This window comes from Manacus vitellinus, unplaced genomic scaffold, assembly GCF_001715985.3.
Source record: "Manacus vitellinus isolate BGI_N305 unplaced genomic scaffold, ASM171598v3 scaffold_20_pilon, whole genome shotgun sequence".
NCBI classification, from domain to species: Eukaryota; Metazoa; Chordata; class Aves; order Passeriformes; family Pipridae; genus Manacus; species Manacus vitellinus.
In genome coordinates this window covers 1,666,565-1,690,809 of record NW_021939471.1, presented here as the reverse complement: position 1 = coordinate 1,690,809, position 24,245 = coordinate 1,666,565, and the positions used below count along the sequence as shown (strand labels likewise).

At 42.8% G+C, this 24,245-nt stretch overlaps 1 protein-coding gene across 26 annotated transcripts in view; it reads right to left on the bottom strand.

Moving 5' to 3' along the window:
• The window catches only part of MAP2 (microtubule associated protein 2), a 220,986-nt gene that overhangs the window by 17,500 nt on the left and 179,241 nt on the right, over positions 1 to 24,245 (bottom strand). For 13 of the 26 annotated variants that reach the window (XM_018071768.2, XM_018071773.2, XM_029959492.1 and 10 more), the window contains 7 exons: positions 18,230 to 21,979; positions 17,773 to 17,979; positions 17,256 to 17,390; positions 11,094 to 11,155; positions 7,076 to 7,249; positions 5,588 to 5,741; positions 3,079 to 3,422 (listed from right to left, as the gene is read on the bottom strand). In XM_018071768.2, the coding sequence (XP_017927257.1) occupies positions 3,079 to 3,422; positions 5,588 to 5,741; positions 7,076 to 7,249; positions 11,094 to 11,155; positions 17,256 to 17,390; positions 17,773 to 17,979; positions 18,230 to 21,979 (4,826 nt within the window). Of the gene's footprint in view, positions 1 to 3,078; positions 3,423 to 5,587; positions 5,742 to 6,892; positions 6,953 to 7,075; positions 7,250 to 11,093; positions 11,156 to 17,255; positions 17,393 to 17,772; positions 17,980 to 18,229; positions 21,992 to 24,245 lie in introns of those variants that run through there. The other 13 variants (XM_029959497.1, XM_029959501.1, XM_029959506.1 and 10 more) reach the window with 11 other exon arrangements.

The window sequence follows — 24,245 nt, the reverse complement described above, 5'->3', positions numbered from 1 at the left end:
GGATCAACGCCTCAGAGATACCTTACTGTTTAAAAGACAAGCCTGTTCTCTGGAAGACCTGCAGCAGGCACAGGGCTGCAATGTTAACTTTTATCCAATTTATTATTTTTTTTGAGACAGCATTAGGCAAACCTCACTGTTCTCTAAGTTCCACTATGAATTCCCAAACTCATGCAATATAGGAAACACTGTGCAACCCAGCTTCTGGAATGTCTCGTTTTCAGGACAGCTGAATGGAGAGCATGTTATTCACCCTGCTGTCCTGTCCCTAGAGGAGCCTGAGAAGTGAACTTTTCATACAGCACTCACATTGCCACTGCTCTCACTCAGCAATCCTAGGGAAGTAAAAGGGAGCTGAGGGTTCCGGGTGTTTTTGTCATAGGGTTCTGTCCAGAATCAATATGAAATACACAGGTATTCCTTACAAAAAATACATCAACACATCCACAAGACTCAGTTGCCCATATTTTTAGCATAAATGTTGGTAAGCTGTTGCTAAGTCTTTTTCCTCCTTCAGCCTCTTTGTTTCTAAATAAAACAGGATTTTTTTCAGGTTATATATTTGGGTTCAGAAATCTTTAAATATTAATAGAACGCATTTCTTCATCCTGTAAGCCAGAGTAACAGTCCTTCCAAATAGAAAGACAAATTGCTTGGGCATGATTTTGGCTTTTAATGCCATCTGTGTTAGCACTTCTGCATTGCCCAAAAATGAGGGAAGACTATTCCAGCTCTGGCTATAGCTCTGCTTGGCAGGGCATCAAGCACAGACTCTTCAGAAGAAGGTATAAGCATCATACCTCAGGAAGATTTATGGTGCTCCCTCTCTGATCTTCCCTCAGTCTCCAAAAGCTTCTGGTTAGTTAAAAGCCTGTATCTTTACTACCCTTTCCAAAGTTTGGCAAGTTCTGTCTGTAGTAACAGGATTTCAGCAAGGCCAGGTTCAAGGTCCTGCTCCAGGGTCGGGATAATCCCAAGCACAAATACAGGTTGGGCAGAGAATGGATTGAGTCCCTGCCAACAAGGACTTGGGGATGCTGGTGGATGAGAGCTGGACATGCCCGGGCTGTGTGCATGCACAGCCCAGAAACCAGCTGTGTCATGGGCTGCACCAAAAGAAGAGGTTGAGAGAGGAAACTCCGCCCCTCTACTCCGCTCTTGTGAGACCCCACCTACAGTGCTGCATCCAGCTCTCTTCCCAGCACAGGAAGGACATGGACCTGTTGAAATGAGTACAGAGGAGAGCCATGAAGATGCTCCAAGAGCTGAAGCACCTCTGCTACCAAAGACAGGCTGAGAGATCTGGGGTTGTTCAGCCTGGAGAACAACCTGGAGAAAAGAAGGCTCCAGGGAGGCCTTAGAGCCCCTTCCACTGCCTTAAGGGGCAACAAAAGAGCTGGAGAGGGAGTTTGGACAAGGGCATGGAGTGATAAGACAAGGGGGAATGGCTTCAAAATGACAGAGGGCAGGATTAGACTGGATATTAGGAAGAAATTCTTGATGGTGACAGTGGTGAGGCACTACTGGCACAGGCTACCCAGAGAAGTGGTGTATGCCCAATTCCTCAAGTGTTCAAGGCCCCATGGGAGGGAGTTGGAACTAGATTATCTTTAAAGTTGAAGCCAGACAAAGCCTAGAAAACAGGTAGAGAGTTAAAATCAGAATATAAGTCAGAATATAGGTTTACTAAGGAGAATAAAGGAATATAAGTAGAACATAGGAATGTAAGTATAAACAAGAGCACAAAGAACTTTGCCAATACTTAGCTAAGATGCACTGCCAGAACCTAGAGATAGAGATTAGGTGGTACTGTACACTGAAAGAATGCACACACATCCAACCTAAGTAAGATAAGGGGGCAAAGTGGGGCTTGAGTCCAAGAATCTTGCAAAATTCACCATGAAGTCTGCCAAAATCAAGAAAGTTGAAAAGTTCAGCTGAGGAAGAGGAGTAAATACGACCCCCAGAGGATGAAGAAACAGGAACGACCCTCCTGAGAATTCTCCCCAGATTGAAGACTATGCCCCTGAGTCCGCCTAGACTCTGCCTATTATGAATATTCTAATTAGATGTTGCAATTATATGAATATGTATGTGAACATGTTGCAATCACCTGTAGAAATGGTATAAAAACCTGTAAATTCACTTGAGAGACAGAGCAGTTTGTCCAGCACGAGCTGGCTGCTCTCCAACGTTGCCTAATAAATATACCTCGCTGCTTAAAGACTAACTCTTGTCTCTGAGCAGTTCTCTGCGCCTTTTTGGGGGCAAAATTGGCATCAAAGTCACCTCCAACCCAAGGCATTCTGAGATCCTTGGATTTTGCCACCACACACATGTTCAGTCTTTAGCTGAAAGCAATCCTCAGGACAATGTGCTTCATTGCACGACTGCAAGGTATGAAATTACCTCTTTTTTCAGCTTTAATCACATCAAGATGTCACAGAATTCCTGTTCTTTCAGAAGGTGAGAAAAGAAAATCCTGATCTGTCTTATTACACATTCTTATGTGTACAGTTTTCTTATAAACACCCTCTAGTTTATACAGTTTAAGCCCTATTCCTGCTTATTCAAACCCTGCAGCAAGAAGAACAGTTAAGTCTGCCTCCTTCCACCATCTTTACTGCAACCCTCCTTAACTTCAACACAATGCACATGTCATATAAAATGGCACAGTAAAGAGCAATGGTGCTATGTGATCCTGCTCACATCTATCTGGGTTGCTTTTCAACTTGCTTAAATTAAACCAAGTCTTTTATTTGCTGGTACTGAGGAAGACTAAGTAAGCAGCAACTGCAGAGACTCAGGCTGAAATGTATCCATGGCATGGAGTTCAAACTCTTGTTTGAATTTTTTTCAGCTGATCTCAATGAGGCACTGTTAGTTTTCAGGTCACAAAATGCTTTCTGAAGATTGCCTTTGTCCATGCCATTTAACATTACCTAAACAATCAAGGCATATGGACAATAGAAGCAGCTTTGCAAGGTGACTCAAAATGGCTTGTATCCCATACCTATCCCAGAGTTGCACACATAAGATTAACTGCACATGGATGAACATAATGAGTGGAATCCATACCTGCCCTCCTTTAGGCTGGTATTTGATATTATCCGTTGATCCAATTTTGGACCTGACATTCTTGAGGTCAGGTAGAGGCTGGTTAATAACTCGTAGCTGCTTTGGAGTGGCTGGAGATTTAGGAGGAGTGCGAATTATGGCAACTTTTTTCTCAGTAGGTACCAGTATTGCAGATTTGGGGGTCCCAGGAGTGTGGGGGGTTCTGGAGTAGCTGGGTGTCCCTGGGGTGCCTGGGGTACGGGAGGCATAGCTTGGTGGTGTCCCTGGAGTGATGGCAGTGGAGCCAGGAGTAGTGGGGGTAGAAGTTCCACTTTTTCCTGTTCTGCTACGAATTGGCTCTGATCCTACATGAAAGAAAGAAAAACAGCATTAGGGGCACAGAAATACATCTCTTCTTCCCTTTGTACTCCCAAGATCGTTCCTGCGTGCCAAGCAAGAACAGCAGCCTGTATGTCTGTCTCTGTGCCTTCCTTTGCTAATCAACCTGCCAGGAGTTACCCTGCCTTGAGAGGTTGAGCCATTGCCCCCCAACAGTGACTGAGCTCTCCATTCTGTAACATAGCTGCTTCCCACAACACCTATGCTTCCTGCAAAGCTTGCTAAATGAGGCACAACATCACACTTACTTCCATTTTGGGGAAAGGATAAGAAGCACCCTTGGAATCTAACCTTTGGGACTTCATCCGATCAACAACCTGACTAGCCAGTGAGAATGCTGTCACCAATTTCAGTGGATTTGGGCATCAAAAGAGAAAGTGGGAAAAATTCTGATGGTATTCCTGGAACTAAAGGCTCTGAGTGCCTGGCTGCTGCTGGTCACATGCCACTGCTGGTAATCTGCAGCTGAACCCTGGGTGGGCATTCAGCTGAGCACAAGCCACAGCTCTGCTGTGTGGATAGGCAGATGTCTTCACATTCAGTCGCTGGTTTTCATTAGTGCAGTGAAAGAAAGCCATTACAGGAGGCAACCTTTATAAAATTAGATTCTAGATACATCTGCATGCAAGTCAAAAAACCCCAAACAACTATATCATTTTGTAGCAGCTTCATTCAGTGTTTATGGCATTGCCAGTCCTTTTCACTGAGTAGAAGGATCAGTTTAGTTGTGCTTTCTGCAGCCAGCTCTGCTCCTAACTCTCAAATATAAATAAACAAAAGCTGAGATATCTCCATTGCTGCTTAAAGTAAAGCTTCGCTGAGAATACTGAGGGAGAGAAGGACCAGAGCAACCCCTCAGGCCTGGGAACCTCAACGCCAAATGGGAGCATGTTATAGTTCACCTTAAGATGTGCAGGAATTATACATCCACTGGGCCTCTCTAAAGCATCCAGTGGGACTACGCAAATTCTTATTTAAAGTATTTTCTAACTGTTCTGTTTATGCAATGATGGTGGCCCAAACCTAACACACTGTTGCCCCTGGGGTCTGGGGACACTCTTTGCTCTACACTATTCATTAGATACACTGAACATACTTCCCTCAGCTCCAGTTTCCCTGAACATTTTTTTTCTTTCCAAACCAACCCTAAAGCCTCTCACTATACTAACTGAGACAGACAGGGAATTAATTTTTTTCCCCACCTCCTTGCAGCTTTGGTATATTTATTTTTCTTTCCTCAGCCCTTTACTACATTGGCAAACACTCAATGGCCCCTCACTCTCAGTCAGAAGAATGGGCTGCTGTGGCAGCTGGGGGGCACTGTGCTTACAAAGGGTCTCTGTTTTACTCTTGGAGCATCACACAAGAATTTCAAAGGACTTTTTTTTGAAGAATTTAATAATCTACTTCCCTTAAGCTGTATTAAAAAGGGTTGCATTGGTTTCTAAAGACAGAAAACAGAGGAATTCTTATTGGAAAGCAGGAAGCCACATGTGAGTTCTGAGGCCTGGGCTGAATGCAAATCTAGCTGAAAATTCTGGGGGTTTTGGTAAAATTCTCTTTGACCTGTAATTCCTTTTCACTTGTGATCTGGTATCTTTGGTCCTCATAAAAGGACCTAGCTGGTTCACTATCCCAGCTCCCGCCAGTGAGTCACTCCACTAGCTAACATTCAATTCTCAGCAGAGATTTCATCCTAGGATGAGAGTACAGGAAGGTAACTACTGGGAAACAGCAAACTAACGACTGTAACTATCATGTTCGGTTTTCCAAGATCCCTCAGAATATTCTGTGTTGCCTTCTTCAGTTTTGACTCATTACTTCTTGCTGCTGTTTGTAAATGCTGCATGTTAAATACTGTGCCCAGCTCTGTGCTCGTTGCAAAGGCATCTCCTACTAGTATGGGCAGCAGTCCTGGCTCTGGGCATCGCAGGGGTATCCCGTCCCCAGTTTCAGGCACTTGGTATCTGAACAAAACCAGCCTGTGGGGCTCTGATTTCCAACAGCACACCCTAGACCTGCCCCTCAGTGTCAAAGGTAGGCACACATCCTGCTATGGCAATGTGACAAATGTAACAATGGTGGAGACACCCGCAACAGGAGGAGAAGGTTAATATGCAAAAAAACATACGGGTGGTCCGTCGTACTGAAGAGGAAAGAGAAGCTGTGAGGGAGAGAGAGTTCTCCTCTCTGTCTCGGTCTCCTGATGCACCTCGTCGAGGAGGAAGGATAGAGGAAGGTCTCGGTAGAGAGGAACGCTTCTCAGGACTCTTGCTTACTCCATCCTGATGGCAGTAAAATAGAAAAGGGAGGTTTAATTTTCAAAACTCACTCTGTGGGCTGTGATTTCTCTCAGTCTATATACAGAGAGCGAAACTTCACCCTATGGGCTCAGTTTACTCCTCACACAGGAACCTGTGGGGACCCAGTCCCCTTCCATGCTCTGCTTTGCTCCTTGGTGCTTCTTTACTGCATGGAAACACCTGACAGTCATTTCTGAGCTACCCAAAGGTTTGCTTTTAATGCAAATTCAAGTTCAAAGTAAAAGAATTCTCTTAAGCTCAAGTGTGAAATTCCTATGTGTGTTTACCTGCAAAGTAACTGCACTATGTGTGCCCAGAATACACTCCATGGTAGCTTGTTGGGTGTTGTGTGATTTTTTCATTTTTGAAAACTAACACTAACTTGTAATTTTTTTTTGGAGAAAAATTTTTAGCTACACCTTTTTTTTTTTGGTGCAGCATTATCAATCCTAGTGTTTTATTTCCTTCTGTACTAAAATTATTACTTTTTGAAATCAGTGCATACCTTCTCTTTACCATGGCAAAGTAAACCTCTCTTTACCATTAGAGCAATGGACATGTATATTAGAATATTTTTGAACTTAGGGGATGGGCAGCCAAAGACAGCCTTGCATAAGCAGATATTCCTCCCAAAAACAAATGATGATGATCCCAATCAGTAAAAGACACAGCAAGCACTGTATTACAAAGAAAATGGAAGTCAACAGTGAAAACAATTTTTAAATGGGGATAGTCAATCAGCATAATGTAGATTTCAAACACAAGTGAAATGTAAGCACAGGGAAGGTGTGATGGACTGCCAAACATGTCCTGCAACTTCTTCAACAAAGTCCTATGCATTGACTAAATTTGATTCCTAGAGCATTTGGATTCTGCCCTTATTGCTGGTGATTAGAACTGTTCCCTCCTACACTGGGGACTGAATTAGATTTCAAAGAATATTAATTGGTTGAAAATTACATTTTTTTTAAAATTGGAAGGCAAATCAGTCCTGCTGTTCTTTACCACTTACTCACATGAAAACGGGTGTAACTTCTTAGCAGTCAATAAAGCAGCATCCATATCATCCACAGAAAGAAGATATGTCTTTCTAGTTATAACTTTTGTCACTTCTGTTTCCTCTGATGAATCTCCTTCGTTTTTATCCATTTTCTAGTACAGGTCTTGTAGCCTGATAATCAGTTTTCCTGCCACTGGATGTAAGTAATCCCACGTAAGCTTCACAAAGAATTACTCAAATTCAGTGGGTAGAAAATATGATCCATGGAGTTTACCTACAATCTCCGACCTCTCTCTCCAAACTCTGCTAACCTTACCTTAGCATCTGTTTTTGGGTCTCTTGGGCCTGCTGAGGAGGGCTGAACATAGTAACTGTCTGTATCGAGAATAGTGGCCCTTTTAGTGGTTAATGAGCAAGCTGAGCTGGGTCTTGGAGGAAGCAATGACTTTGCTCTAGACTTTGAGGCAGGAATCTTTGACAAAGAAGCAGTCTAGTCATGAGAAAACAAACAAAAGAAAACACAACATGAAGCTAAACAAAAGGAAAATGCACACAACATGGACCAAAAATAAAAAGCCGAGCTATGAATTAATACTTTTCCTGTGTCTGGTAATGTGTCTATGCAGATCTGACTTGCATGGAATTTTCAGTTTTGTGTTGTTTGACTGAAACCATCTGGGTCTGAGTTACTGACTTGAGGAAGTGCCTTTTTCTCCACATGCTATTTTGGTCTTGTGTTAATAGAACAAAGCTGGTGCCAGGAGTGACATTTAACTGGTACAACTGCTGGTTGGCTGCATAAGAAACAAGTACAAAGTTCCAGGAGCACCAAGAGATCCTAGTCCTTTAAAGTTGTGCATTTGAAATATATCCCTCCAGGTTACAATCAAGAATAAAACAGTGGGAATCTTAAAAGTAAAGTTGTAACAGTTATATTCCCACAACAGCAAGAGGACAAGACAGTATTGCTTCTTGTGCCACTGTGTACAGACAAAATCCCTACTGCACTTCAGATACTGCATTCTGTGCATTTGGTGTCATCCACAGAAATTCATAAATCTATATTGACAGTGTGGAGTGCTGGGATAAGGAAACCTGTATGTGGTTGAAAAGCTGACATGATATGTCATTGTGAACAGATACTTGTTTGTTTCTGAATAACAACATCCCATTGAAAGAACAATTAAAACCCAACAGGATAGATAGAAAAATCTTTGTTGACAATTAGGAGCATTACAAATAGGAACTGCATTACAAATAGGAATTTCCTTGAAACAGAATAGGACTACTTGCTTAAGTAACACTTTCTTCTCTTCCACAGATACAACTGATACTACAAAGAACAACTGCTAGGGTGTTACCTTGGTAGTCCTGATTCTCTCTGTAGTCATACTAACATGAAATTACACATATGAACAATCCCAATGAGCAAGTCATTCTGGGATTTGTATGGAATTTGAGCCACAGAAAATTTGGCATTTGATCTAAGTTCATCCCCTAGACTTTCTCAACTATCAGAAAAAGTGTATGAGTTGCTCTTTATTAGAAAATGAGAAAAGAATGGGCAGTCCAGCCCTGACAGGCCTCTGGCTTAAGCTGCATACCCAACCTATGTAAAACTGAGACTAGTGTGCTGAATGTCATCCATGACATTACCCACATGATTAAGAGTTGCAGAACTGCCTAACAAACAATTCCAGTCCTACAACACAGCTGAGAGGAGTTCTACTGGATGCCATCATCCATACCAAGTAGCAAGACAAGGAATTAGTTCAAAGGATGGAAGTGCTTTACTATCAAGAATGTATTCCTAGAATGAGTTTTGCGACATATTTATGCCTCTGAAAAACCACTGAATAATTATTTTACACAGAAACTGTGGAATATGTGTTCCTGTCACATCAAAGGCTTCCCTGGACTTCGACTGGTTTGTCATAGTTCACTTTATGGGTCTCATCCACCTGTGAAACTCTGGGCCCAATTTACAAACCCACTAAGGTGTTTATTATGCTGAAACTCGGTGGGAGCAGGTGGGTGGGTGGTCCCAAAGAAGCAGACATTCTGTGAACACTTTTCAGTCGGCTTTCTTAACTTGAGATGTAACTAAGCATGCACAGTCTGAGGTCCAAGTGTTCATTCAGCAGTTTCTGCCTTTTTCAATTTGTGGATCATGCAAAATGTTTCCCCCATAACAAGAGGAAAACATTCTGTAAGAGAGAAAACTCTTACAGACTAAGATTTTAGTCCCAGTGCAGAGACATCATCCTTTTCACTCACATGGCACAGTGTTCTCCGTGAATACCTGGATCTAATGGGCATGCTAAAGATGGATGACACTGAGATCTGCCAGTGGAACAGCTGGGGAAAAGGCATGACCTTGAGTTAGTGCACTGCTCTGAGACTATCACAGTCCAGATCCCCCTCATGTTATTTAGGGAGCAAGGCACTTTTTAGCATCAGTAATAGTGGCAGAATCTGGCCTAACCAGACCTAAGTAACATGCTCAAAGACGGTAGAACAAGCAAAGAAACCATGTCTCAGTCCCTGCCTGTGCTTTGCCCAGAAAACTCTGCTTCTCTGTTAGCAACACATTACCTTTGACCTCTGCTGGAAGGGCCAGCTGCCCAAAAAGATCTATGTGACCCTGACTGAAACTCGTGGATTGCTGAAGTGGGGATGCAGAACTCTCACTTTATTTCAGAGGTGTTCCTAACACATGACAGGTGTTCTCATCATCTTGCTGTGAACTGCAGGTACACAGCTCCTTCCAGCAGATGGAACTGCTCAGCCTTCCCTGAACTTGTTCTGCAAAGCAGTGTGTAAACTGCAGTCTGAACATGGACAACAAAACTGACTGGGTTGGATGATCTAACATTACCAGTGGAGAGGAAAAGGCTGCACTTGAAGGACATAAAAAAGCTGAAAATCCCAAAGAAAAAAGAGCAACAAAAAAAGGGACAGATCTTTATAAAAGCAGAGACAAAGACAAGGCACAGAAGAGAAAATGTCCAAGAGTTGTGTGCGTGTGGCAATCAGAGAGGTGAGGCAGCAGGGAGAGCAGGTAAGCAGGGGACAGACTTCTAATCTTTGCTAGGACACAGAGGGCAGAAAAACGAAAGGCGTATAGAACGATAATTGCACAGAATGATTTTGCAGTGCTTATACTTGGAGCACTCCACAAGCATTGAAAATTGCTCAAGTATTGACTCTCCTGTGTGTTGATCATCCCCCAAGAAAAGACCATAATGAAACATACTGTTGACTCAGCCCAGAAACCTGCCCAGGTATTTCTCACTGAACTTGTAAAGAAGTTCTAACAGTTCCCCAGTTATGGGTCTGAAACGGGTCAGACCTGAAAAACCATGGCTCCTCCAAATCCTCCACTCAGTTATGCTGCTCTCAGCACTAACAGTTTTGTGCAATTCATAAATAGTGTGTAGCACTTCATGTGACAGAGTTTTTTGTTCCCCAAAGAACTGACAATCTGGTTTAACAGATGAAACAAATCAGCCATGGAATATATTAGGAAGTATATTAGGAAATTTAGAGGAATTGTAAGGAACTTCTTAATTGTTAATGATGGCTGACAATGACAAAGTATTGTTGTGTTGCAGATGTGAATTAGCGTGTGTCAGTGTCACAGAAAGAATATTTGCATGGGGAGAGAGAATGAAGGTTGGTTTCCTGGGGATTTTGGAATGATGGGACAGAAAGAGCACAGGGTCAGCACAGAGTAAGGCAGCACTTGCTGAGGAGCGCCAGACAAAGAGGGCAGAACAGGCTGTAGAGCAGCTGAAGGCAGGGCACCTAACTGAGGCTGGAACACAGGCAGCAATCAGCAGCCCAGGAAATGGCCACTCTCAAAGCACTGAGTCACTTATAAATTCTACTGGCCACTGACTTCCACACAGGCCTGGCCTCTGCAGAACTCTTGGCTATGGAATGAAGACATACAGTGAGTCCTGGAGGAGGGTTTCTGCCTTCACAGCAATCGAGCAAGGCTGCAATGCAAATGTGGCTCTGCAGAAAGGGGCAAGGTGCACAGCTTATCCCACAGGATGACATGGCTCAAAATGATGATCAGACTCCAGCTCCTGCAGTTTGGAGTCTGTGTGGCCCCCATGGATCTGCAAACTGTCACCAACTACTACCTGGGACTGTGCTTCAGAGGTTATTCAGGAAAGGTGGTTTTAATTACCCTTTTCAACGAAGAATGAATATGGCAAACCAATTTTAAATGGAACACACAATTACTTACTGAATTAACACAAAAAAAATGTGAAATAAGGACAAAGGGAGATTATAAAGATGAACAATAAGATGATTTTACTCACTGAGAGTTTTTCCTTTGCTTGTTTAAATACACCAGGAGCCTGGTTTGTTTCACCACCTGCTGCTGAGAAACCCAAAGAAAGACTTGATAGTTAAAAACAATAATAAGAAGCATTTCTATTTAGTACATTTGATAGAACAATTAAATGCCTTGGAACTCATGTGCAAAGCAAGTACTTTGTGAATTACTCTCACTGAACTGTATACAGAAATGTACTTAGTAATTTCCTGTATTCATCTTACTTGAGGTAAAATGGTATATGTTTCAAACAAATTGAAATTTTGTATTCATATTCCTAAAAGTCTAGAAACTAAAAAAGTTCAAGAAATAGCTGACAGCTAAAAGAGTCTCTGGTCTGAAGGTTGATTCTCAGACAACTTAGTATTCTGATTTTCAGGACTGTCCTCTAAAAATTAGGCACCTTTAAGTCACCCACAAACTAAAATTTTAAGAGAGGCCTCTAACATATTAGCCAACATTCCTAATGGAAGGAGAGAGATTCACTGCTGAATTATCATCCTATGACCATGACATTGTGTCAACAAGGTCAACTAAGCCCCTAGACTTCAGAAATCCAATTTATATCTGGGACATCAAGTATGTTGATTCAGTATTTCATTTATCTGATACAACATGGTTTGAGATAAGATTTTTCTTTTTGATTTAGGATTCCATCTCAAGTTTTTGAATGGGGCAGCTTTTTGGAAAGCTTCACCCCAGTGCTGCCACTTAGGAAGTGATGAACCACTCAAAAATTAGATGTGAAATCGTCTGATACCTGTGCCAGGATGCCCTTGGTAAACACAGAAGCAAGGACAACAGGCACAAATGACAACCTTCTGCTATGAACCCAACTGTTTTCCAACCCTAAAACCAACCCTAATGCCTCATACAGGACAGGTCAGGTTAATTTTTTCCTTTTCCAGTGTGGTTCCCAGGTGTAATGAGATCATCCCTGGTTTTCTGTCACACTTCTCACTCTAGTTCTGCCCTCTTAATATATATATATAATATATATATATATATATACACTTAAAAAAATCGAGGAGTAGGAGAGAAAACTTGTGAGGAGGAAAAGAATATTTAACTGTGCACTTCAGTTCTTCTGAATTTGTAACAGGGATAAATACAACACAGCCCTTCCATGTCACACTTCATCACATCTGTTACTGCTGGTTTGGGTCTGTTTTGCATCTCTTCTCTGATTAAATAATCACAAATAGCTTCTTTCCTCCTCCTCCTCCTAGCATTGAACACTAACCAGTCACCACTGTGACTGTGCTGAGCTGCTTGTGCTGATGTACCTGAAAGCACCACAACTTCACCATCTGAACACAACATCTCTACAGGCCCTGTGGCTTAAATACACAACAAACATGTTTTACCTCAGGGGGGTGACCCCAGAATTGAAGACAAGGAACAGAAGTGTGTCACAGCCAGGTCATTGTTCTGGCCTTGTCACCAAAGCACTCCTCTGGTGGCAGAGCTGCAGTGGCATTTCACAGCCTCTGACCAAACAACCCAGGCTGGGGTTTCCCTCATGGGAGCTACGCCAGTCAAGGCAAAGACTTCACAACTCTTTGCTCTGGGCTGGCCACACAGTTTGTTTTTCAAATGTCAAGGATGAGCCTCTCAAAAAGCAGCCCCTCCCTCGTGGATATGTTGATCTAAGTTACTGGTATTTGCCAGTGCTTACCAGTGATATGGGAATTTTTTTTTTCTGATATTGAGGGGCATTACCGCAAAGATGTAATTTGTTGGGCCACTACACAGAAAATAAAAGCAAATATCAACTTTTTTTGGTAGTATCTAATAACTTATTTCTTATATCTTATAATCTTATTTTGGTTGTATCATAACTGGGCATGTTTCATTTTAAAGTCACAATAAATGCAATATGGACATTTTAACTGACTGCCACACACTCAAAGCTCTATAGACTACACTGCCAAGTGACTTTTGGGGGGCTGCATTAGCCAGGCATCACTAAAGCTGACAAGACCACTCCAAACAGGAAGCACTGACAGTCAAAACTGGCTTCAAGAAATGGTGCTAGATTTTAGAAAAAAGGAAAATTGGAGAGAGACAACGTCCTAGATTCCAGATCTTGGAAAGAGCTGAATGACAGGCTCAAGCTCAATGATACACAGGATAACATATGGGCCACGTGCACTCTTAGAGTATCACATAGCTTTGCACTCTTTCTCATGGCTTCCCCTCAAGTCCCATCAGGAAGTACAAAAACGTGAGGTAGAAGAAAATAATGGATACTGTAAATTTTCCAGCAACCATGAGAACACTGAAACATTCTAAGAGATATTTTTGTTCACTCTGTGGCATGGTTCAAGCTCCTCTGCTTTAGAGCTCAAACCTCATTAGTTTTATGTCCATCATTTTGGTTGCTTTCCACCTCAGCATTTAAAAGTACGAGAAGGTAGTTTTTGTATTGTACTTTTCATTTTGACTAATATATCTGCTTTACTATGTATTGGAGTGAGAGAGAAAAAGCTCTGACTGTTGCCAGGCAGTGCACATTTAAGGCACAGGGCAGATTTCCTTATGCAAGTCCATTTGTATGACTCAGGCCTCTCCAGGATGCTATGGGCCAGAATAATTCAGAGGAGGTAGCAGTAAAGTACTTGAGGGTAAAACAGCATGACCACATGGCTGTAGAGGTCTAGATGAAGTTAAGAACACTAAAAAGCCTACATTATTTTCCCCCCATTTCCACAGCTTATTGAACTCCCTGGGGCTTTTGAAAGAATATGTGAATTATGGGTCATGACTTCTGAGCTATCAAGCTGTGCTTCAGCAAACAGCAAGAAAAAGCAAGAAGGGTTGTTTTTAATCGTTTTGTACGTTCCTCACTCTTGGGTAGTTCTGGTCTAGAGTGAAAGTTAGGAGAGCCCAGAGACTGCAAACTGAGGAGGAGCCATCAGTGCAATTCAGAGGGGCATGGACCAGCCTTTCCTTCCCTCACTCCATTTCTCCTGAGAGGGGCAAGTAGAAGGACCAGAGTCAGTCACAAGAGCAAGGTGTGGTGTCTTAAGGAAGCTGACTGGAAAAGATGCCCTCCTTGATCTGCTGCTTGTCAACGGAGCGGATCTCATGAGCGGAGCAGAGACTGGTGGCCGTCCTGGCCACAGCAACCACGAAGCCATTAAGCTCAAAATCTTTGCTAACAGGAGGAAAAGTTCCAGCAAAATTTCAACTCTGGACATGACGAGAGCAGACTTCAGGCTGCCCAGAGAATTAGTATGATCCCCTGGGATTCATCCCAGGATCCTCAAAGAGCTGCTGATATCATTGCACAACCTCTCTCCATGTTTTTTGACTGGTCTTGGGAATCTGGAAAGGTCTCACCCAGAAGCTGGTGAATATTGTCCTGATTTCGAAGAAGGGCAAGAAAAAGAAAAATCTATCATAAATTAAAATGTGGGAATTCACAGGTAAAAATGCAGAGTTTCAGTGACTCAGAGTTGGGGACTTGAGCCCTGTAGTGGGATCAGGGGGAGGAAGAGGATGTAGAGGAGGATGAGTAGGGGTGTACAGCTCAGATGTGATGTGTTTTTTTTCTCAAACCTTGCTACAAACAGTGAAAAAAATTCTCGATGGACCCCAGAAACTACAAGCCTGTCAGTCTGACTTCAGTGCCTGGTAAAGTTATGGAGAAGATTATTCTGGGAAGTATGGAAAAAACACCTCAAAGACAACACTGTCATCAGTCACAGCCAGCAAGGCTTCCTGAGAGGAAAGTCCTGCTTATCAAACCTGATTTCCTTCTCTGACAAGGTAACCCACCTAGCTGATCACAGGAAGCCAGTTGATGTAATCTTTTGAGGTTTCAGTAAAGCTTTCAGTAGTGACTCTCACAGGATCCTTCTGCACAAAATGTCCAGCCCAGAGCTGGATAAACACATCATGTGGTGGGTGAGCAATTGGCTCACAGGTCGAGCACAGAGGGTAATAGTGACTGGGGTGACATCAGACTGGCCACCTGTCCCTGTGGGGTTCTGCAGGGCTCCATCTTGGGCCCTGTGCTCTTCAGCATCTCACAAATGACTTGGACGCAGGACTGGAAGGGACACTGAGCAAGTTTGCAGATGACACAAAACTGGGAGGAGCTGTTGACTCCCTCGAAGGCAGGGAGGCCCTGCAGAGAGACCTCAACAAATTAGAGGGCTGGGCAATCACCAACCACGGGAAGTTCAACAAGGGGAAGGGCCGGATTCTGCATCTGGGATGGGACAATCCCAGATGTATGGACAGACTGGGGAACGAGGTGCTGGAAAGCAGTGCCAAGGAAGGGACCTGGGGGTCCTGGTCAATGGCCAGCTGGCCCTGAGTCAGCAGTGCCCTGGCAGCCAGGAGGGCCAACCATGTCCTGGGGGGCATCAGGCAAAGCATCGCCAGCCGGTCGAGGGAGGGGATTGTCCTGCTCTGCTCTGACCTGGGGCAGCCTCACCTGGAATATTGTGGCACTTCTGGGCACTGAAATATAAGTAAGATATTCAGCTATTAGAGAGCATCTAAAAGAGGAAAACAAAGATGGTGATGGGCCTTGAGGGGAAGCCATGTGAGGAGCGACTGAGGGCACTTGGTCTGTTCAGCTGGAGAAGAGGAGACTAAGGGGAGACCTCACTGCAGTTACAACTCCCTCGTGAGGGGAAGAGGAGGGGCAGGCACTGATCTCTGCTCTGTGGTGACCAGTGACAAGACCTGAGGGAATGGCCAGAAGTTGTGTCAGGGGAGGTTTAGGTTGGATATTGGAAAGAAGTTCTTCCCCCAGAGGGTGGTTGGGCACTGGAAGAGGCTCCCCGGGGAGGTGGTCATAGCACTAAGTCTGACAGAGTTCAAGAAGCATTTGGATGACACTCTCAGGCACAGGGTGTGACTCTTGGGAACGGTCCTGTGCAGGGCTAAGAGCTGGACTTGATGATCCTTGTGGGTCCCTTCCAACTCAACATAATGGAAGACAACCAGTAGACAATACAGCCTTCACAGCTGAGGCATGGCATTAAACCTACTCTTGCATAACTTATCTGCGTATCTTCTTAAGAAATATCTGCATATCTTATAACTTGCATATCTTCTTATTGTATTTTCCCTAGTCAGACCTCCCTGCTGAGTCTGGTCTACATTTAGAACAGGAGTGACTCAATGGTGTAAAACTAGATTGGAATGACTTCCCAGGGACACTTTTGGTATTGCTCTGTTTAACCACACGATGTGTAATAAATCTTCCCATTAATTTCTAAGCCGTGAGAAGAGACCTATGCAGTTCTGCACTGTTCTTCTCTTAATAGCCCTAGTTTCACTCAAACACCCACTGCAGCATGTGTTTGTGTTATGTGACAGAAAACCTGGCCTCTTTTAGCTGGGCATTTTTTTTAAGATCACCAGTTAAGTCAAGATATTTATCCTTCCACCCTGAACTCACAGGAACAATTAATAATATGAAGAAAATGCTGAAAGAGTTCTTTTGGTCCTCCAAATAATGATACACCTATCAAGTTGTAACAGGAATCATTTGTTTCTTCCTTTCATCTTCCTCTACCAATATTAAGATTTTTACTTGGAATGCATTTCGTAGGGTGAGCCCAGATTTCTTCTCTCTCGGCTCCATGCTGCATGTGGCTGGATTCCCCCTGTGGATTTTGACTGTACAGCATAAACATCAGATCGGGAATTGTCAATGCAGATAACATCAATCAGCAAAAATATAAGTCTGAAACACTTCTTATTATGCATGAGAGTAAAAAAGCAAAATAATGGAAATGCATACCATGGTTTAAGCTGTCAACATTTTCCCACCAGAAAAAAAAAGTCAGTTAAAAAAAAAAAAAGAATAGAATGATGAGTAGAGATTCCTAGAACACCACACTCTAAGCACGATGCCAAGTTACAACAACAGCACTTGGAGGCCCAAGCAACAACAAGCATACATGATCATGGCCTCTATCAAATAAACAAATACCAGGAAAGAAAGAAGAAAAGAAAAAATGGTACAAAACACTAAAAAAAAGAAAAAAAGTACTACTTGTGAAGATTGATATTCTTGGAGGAAAAAAAATAATAGAGAAGCTGCTATAGCCATGAGATTTACAAAAGAAAATGTCTATGTTTGCCAGCCACATTGCATAACTGAACAGAATGCAGTCACCTGTCTGCTTCCGTTTAACACAGGAGAGATGAGTTGGTCTAGTATATTTGATAGCAGGTTTTAAAATGATTTTCCTGGAGGGAGAGTGGGCCTGAACTTCAGTTTTTTTAGCAAGTTCAGCTTTCTTATACACTGCTATGGACAAAAAGAACACAAAAACACAGAATCAGGAAAGAAACCCAGCAAACAGTTTCATATGACACATCAAGTGGCAGGCCCACTGCCCCACAGCTCCAACCCAACGCGCCGCTTTTACTGGGGGCAACGTCGAAGAGGGGAAGCGCCAGATGCGTTACCCGGTGGCCAGTGGGGATGACTGTAATGAAACAGGGCCAGTGGAGCAGTGAGCCTTGCACATGGCTTCTCATATATTTATACAATGTCTCATTAAAAGAACACCACCATTAATACTGTTACGGTGCATATCACGTACAAGAGATTAACCGCATAGTACTGTAAAACAGTAAGAAAATAAAACAAATTAAAATAATACTGTAATAGGGAGTGGTATATGAACCTTTTTTCCTTCTCACTTCATCTCTGGAGAGTGTGCTAGGCTCCTTTTTAGCTATTTTCCTTTCAGGAGTAGAAATCCTGCCTCTCCCAGTTTTAAAAGGTTTCTCTTTTTTATGCTTATCGAGAGATGATCTTCGCAATTCTCTCTCTGCCTTCTCCTCTTTAGGAACAGTCTCTAACTGTTCAGTCATGATGCTCCTATCATCATCTGTAGGATCAGAGCAAATTGTAACAACAAACAAAAGATTAGTAACAAATGTTAACAATACTGTGGTGGAGCAGGGGAAAAAACAGTTGAAGACAGAGCAGACAATTAATAAAAAAAAAGGCAGACTATTTTTACCATTTTTCTGAAACATGCTGAGATTACTATTATAACTGTAATAATTTTGCTTTTCAATCACTATGATTTGGAAGCAAAAATATTCAACAGACAAAACAGAAAGGATAATGCACACCTTGAGTGTCTGCCCAGAGACTGTCTGTGTCCATGACGGAGTCATCAATTGTTGTTTCATCTTTGTAATCATCACAAATCTCTGTCTTGTAGTCGGTGAGCAGGATTTCTTCTCTCTGGGGCGAAGCAGGAGCCTCTGGGGAGCCCTCCTTGGGTTCAATTTCCACTTCTTCAACCTCCAGCTCCTCTTCAGCCTGGGAGTCTCCTGTTTCGATGTCTTCTTGCTGAGTAGCAGCAAAGCGCACACTGTGAGAAGCAGATTCACCCTCATCAACTGTTGTCTGCACCACTGTGATAAAGTCATCCTCCACTGTCACCACTGATTCAATAACGCCTTTCAGTTCAGGCACTGCTTCTGGGCTACCCTTGGCTAGCATTTCTTTAGCAGCAGGCTCCCCAAAGCCTGGGGGCATTTCTGACACAATTTGCTGTTTATCCTCTTCTTTTTCTTCTTGCTCTACTTCCACCTCTTCTTCCTCGTGTTCTTCCCCCTTTGTGGCCCCAGCTGCCACTTCACATGGCAGCAGCTTTTGGGTTTCCATAGGTTTCACAGCTGTATCAGGAATCTTTTCAGCTCCTTCTGCAGGCTGTGGTATGCTCTCCATCTGGATCTCAGCAGGCTCTTCCCGGAGATGCTCAGCTTTGGAAAGGAGCTGCTCCATAGAAGTCTCCTTTGCTGGTAACTCTGCAGGTAACTCTTCCCCAGACATGGGAGGTTTTGGAGGTTCTGCTTTGACATCCTCTGGTTTCACAGATTCTCCATTCAAACCTTCTTGGGCTTGGTCATGCTCTCCACTAGATTCATAAGACTCCTCTTTATCAACTGCCTCTTGATGTACCAGATCAGGCTTAGGAACTTTTTCCTTAATTTCTGTTTCTGACAGTTTGGTGCCATCCTTCATGTAACTAGGCTCAGTCTTGGAAAGCACATCTGCATCCTTTGCTTCTCTGGAGAACATGGTCTCATCTTTCTGCTGAGCGTCTTTGGGTTCAGCCTCTGCTCTTTTAACAGAGGAAACAATCTCACCAATCTTAGCATCTAACTGACTCTGATTTTCTTGGTCAGCTCTCCTTGCAGCTACTTCCATATCGTGCTTTATAGCATTGTAATCTGGTTTTACCAAAGCTTCTGTCTCGGCTATTTCAGGAACAACACTAAGAGTCTTCTCTTTCTCTATCAACAAAGAAACAGAATCCTTTTCTACTGCTATCTGTGAAGCAGGTATTCTGTCAAACATGGTATCACCAGGTAAATGAACTTTACCAGTCACACTTTCTTCTTTCCTTTCTGACATTGCCTCAGCTCTTGTCTTCTCTGGCTCTGCTCCTTTAATGGGACAGACCTCTTTAGAGTCAACTTGATATTCACTTCTTTCTAGCACAGTATCTAGCTTCTCTTTTTTCTCCTGCTCCAAGTCCCTCACCAGAACTGACTCACCATGCTGACCTAAGTCCTTTTCCCTAAGGAATTCTTCTTTTGATTTTTCAGCAGCTGCCAGCTTCACTTCCACTAAAGACAAGTCGGGAGCCAAGCCGCGTCTCAGTTTCTCATCTGCACCTTCGTAGAAGGGACAGGTTTCACTCGTTAAATTCTCACTGTCCTGAACTGGAGAAGGGAGTGGGACTGTGTACTTATTGAAAACACAGTAGCCCAAGTCTTCCAGCTGACTTTCAGCTTTAAGAATTACGTGGTTTTCATCTGTCACAGGTGGCAGGGCTGTGCTGCTGTCTTCCACAACAGCGTCAGAAGGAACTGGCTTCTTCTGTGCCACCTCAGCATCTGCACTCACAGAGGCTAATCTAGATCTTGTCCCTGCCAAGTCTAACATTTCAGGCAGGTCAGGAGCCAGGACAGCCCCATTTTTGTAATAATCTTTGGCCTGTAAAGATGATTCAACTGAGGTTTCAGGCTGGACGTTTTCTTCTGGTGTTGCTTTTTCTTCTGCAACGTGCTCATCTTCCTCTCTACTATCAATGGGGAAGCAGGGGGCCTTCTCCAGTGCTGGTGTGGTCGCTGGCAAGTAGTCATCACCTTCATCCATACTTCCACTAGTGTTAGTTAGAATATCTGAAGCCAGGGGAGAAAGATCATGTGCACGACCAAAGCTAAATCCTAGAGCTATTGAATCCAGGCAAGACATGGGCAAGTTAATAGACATACTTCTCTGTTCAATTGCAGATCTCCCCCCAAGTCCCAAACTCCTGCTCAGAGTCAGATCATCTTTATTTTTACTGTGAAGTTCTCTCTTATCCCCATAGACTTTGGGGTCAATAGTGAACATTCTTTCTGTTGGGGAGCTGGGTTCTTCGGATGTGTCTGGTGTATAGCTCTGAGCCAGGGTACTGTACCCCATTTCGTGAGCATGCACAGCCTGCTGCTGACTTAATTCTGTCTGTAATTCTTCCTCCTCCTCCTCCTCTTCATCTTCTGGTATTAGAAGACCTCTCTGATAAGGCTCATATATACTCTCTTTAGTGTCACTTAGCTCATAGTAATCACTGCCTTGTTTCAGACCATCTGCTTTGAAGGCTTCCTCTTTCAGAGCAGAGGTTTCAAAATACTTTGACATTCCTGAACGATCTTCCTCCTCTTTCATTTGAGGAGGAGCTGAAACACTTGTCTTATCCTTCTTGGCATCTTTTTTAACATCTTTTTCTTCAAGACTAGAAGTCTTTTCAGTGGTTAAACCTGGTGCCTCAGGGGCTTTCTCTATTACTCCGGATAACTGAGTGGTATCAGGGTGCTCTACTGTTTTCTCAAGAGTCCATTCATGGCTTAACTTGGCTGGGAGTAGCTGTGTGCTTGGCTCTGCCTCCTTTTTCATGTCTATTGTTGCTGGGAGCACACTTCGGTCCTTTTCTTTTTCTGTTTTGAGAGTATCAGGTGACTTTTTAGTTTCACCATCCTTCTGAAAGTCTGCTTTGTCTAGGGAAATTGTTTTAACTTCAGGTTTTGTGGTTAATTTACCATCATCTAATATTCGAGCCTCCCCTTTATCATAGAAGTCATACCTTTCTTCCTCATCACTCTCATCCTTGGTCATGTCCTTTTCCTCCCCCCACGGAGGGATTTTTGGGGTGCTTGGCGTTTTCAGACCATCTACAGTTAGTGCTGAGACTTCTTGCAGAGCTAACATCCTGTCTCCGTGGATCTGGTCATCTTTACTGAGGTCTTTGGCAAACAGTTCGTTACTGGGCTCCTGTTTTGTTTTGAAGGCGTCTTTGAGCAAAAGCTCCTGGGGGACAGCAGGAGATGGGCCTGAAGGAAGTTCACTTTTAGCTGCTTCTGCCTTGTGTTCTGGCAGCAATAGAGAACTTTCACCACAGCTGATGGCAACACCTTGGACATCTTTAAGGTCGTCTGGAAATTTGATAGACATAACTTGGTTGGTTGATGAGGGCACACCTCCAGTCCTTTCTTCTGCCCTGCTCCCTTTAGGCAGTTGAGATGACAAGTCCTTCTGTTCTTGAGGAGCAGGAGGTTTGGCAGCAGGTTCTGCAAAACTGGCTTCCCCTTTCTTCTGTGAATCAGTATCCAAGACCCTTTCTGATGGAGGTGAAGGCATTTTGTCTTTGCTCTCTGGTTCCTTTTTATCCACAGCCTCTGTTTTTGCTGGCTGTGGAACTAAGGCATCATATTTAGGTTGCTCAACAGTCTTACTGTCTTTCCCAGATTCATGTTGCTTTGTGTCCAATGGTCCTGCTGCGAAAGGGCGTGCGCCCTCCTGGACACGGAATTCCATCTTCGTGGCTGCAAGGAAATCTGAAGTAGTTTGTTTGGGTTTTATAACAATATTATTTAAAGCACTTACAGGCAGGCAAGTCATGTGGCTTACAACACCTTGGTACGAATGATGGAATGGAGAGGAAGAAAGATGCAGACATGCAGCAAGGCCATCCACCGAGAAATCTGCTTTAGAGTGTTAAATCCTAGTTTTCTTTCAACATATGAGGTTTTATAGTGAAAATGTGAGTTTTACACATATAAATGTGACCACTGAAATGAGATGATTTCATGGGAATTCTTCATCTTCATGATTTGTATAGAACAGCAAAGCCACAAATAATCCTCACGTCACTGGTAGCTTTGCTGGGCTCTGTACCTTTATGTTAGTTTTGCATTAGTAAAGTCTGCAACTTTAATTGAATCAATAGTATATGTGCTGCTGATATTTAAAACATACTTATTTATACATTTCTGCATCTTTTTGGCATTTTTCTTCTACATGCAGCCTAAACTAAAGAGATAATGCAAGCAAAAAGTTTTGCAAGTGCCAGAAGAGGCTGGTTTTTTAATTGTACCACCTTTTAACATTCACTTTGGCAAATGACAAAAATCTCACTTCTGTCACGAGACCACCATGTGTAAATCAGCAACAGATCTATTAATAGACCCAGATGTTGAAGGTCTGGTCTTTGAAATGGCCAGTCAACTACAGCTCTAACTGAAGTTAAAGAATACTTGATTAACCCTAATTAAGCTAATTTCAAACTAAAAATACTACTCTTATACTCTGTCACTATATTTTCAGAAAGTAATACCCAGTAAATTTTTTTTAATACACACTCTGTTAATCATTAATAGATTGATCTTTTTTTAATATACTATGGAAAATGGTGATTCCTATCACACTGAAATCTTCCTATCATTGAAAATATGGAGAGACTGCAGAATGTGGCAGATCTTTCTGCAGTAATCTGTAAAAAAAAATTTTATGAGTTTTTTTCTAAAGCTTGTTACAACTAGCATTGGGCTGATTCTGAATTTCCTCAGATCTGATCTGAAGTCCAAGGAGCCATGGAGCCATTGGAGTCCATGGAGCCATGGCCCTGATGAATCTGATTTTTTTAAGAACACTTAGTATCCAAGTATTAGTCATTCTTTAAATATTTGCATATGTTAATACTGGGTCTAAAATGCAACTGTCATTCTGAACTTCACAGGTCTAGAAGTCTACAGTAATTTTGCTCCTTTATGTTTTTACATTTGGTGACTGACTTAAAAATCCTATAAAGTATAAAGACATGGCCATTGGGCTGGTCATCTTTCTTTCTCAGCAATTAAATAGCTAGACACTGGTTTACTCTGTGTATCCTACTGTAGTGCAAATGAACAATACCAATGGTATTTAAACATATTGTGACTGCCAAAGGAATTCAGTGTTCTCCAGCTGGGCCAGCCAGAACACCAGCCTACCAAATGCAGCATTTCTTAGCCAGGGAGGGAATGGGTACATCACTACTCCACACGAGATGTCTTTGAACCTTGTTGCACTGGCTGAGGAGAAATACCATTAAAAGGGAAATCCTGAAGCCTAGTTCTTATGTACTGAAAGACTATTGCAGCAAATATTTTGTTCAGAGGGCAGATCAGAACTTCACCCAATGCACTCAACTCTTAACTTTCACTTTGAAGGCAAACGTCCCAGTGGAAGTGATGGAAGCTTTTCCTAAGAAGGGCACTATAGAGGGTTAAACATTTGTAATAAGGTAAGACACACAAAAAATCAGAGTTCTAGCAATGACTGAGGAGAGGAGGGGAGGGGTGGACTCAATGAATGGCAAGGGTATGACATAAGAAGCAATAGCTTTAAGGAAGCTAAACCAGAATGCACTGAAGCGCACACAAAAAAACCAAACCAACCAAACAAAAAACCTGCACACTGCAAAAGAAAACATTTCTACAGTTTAAGCATCTTTATGTCATAGTCAAAGGCAATAAATCTGCTGTTTAGAAGAAACGCAGATGAATCTCTGCACCAAAAAGAAAAAAAATATACACAGATTAGCAATGTGACTGGCAAACACATCTGAGATGGGCAAAAAAGGCTTACGCAGAGGAATCAGCTCAGCTGCAAAGCACATTTCATCATGGCAAAGTAAAAAATCAGGAATCAGCCGCAGCGGTGGGAAACCATGTTGTCATACAGCACCTACACAATCTTATTATCTGCTACACACTCTTCAAGCATAATAACAAGAGCAGTCATACTAATAAATGGGAGAAACAGAAAATG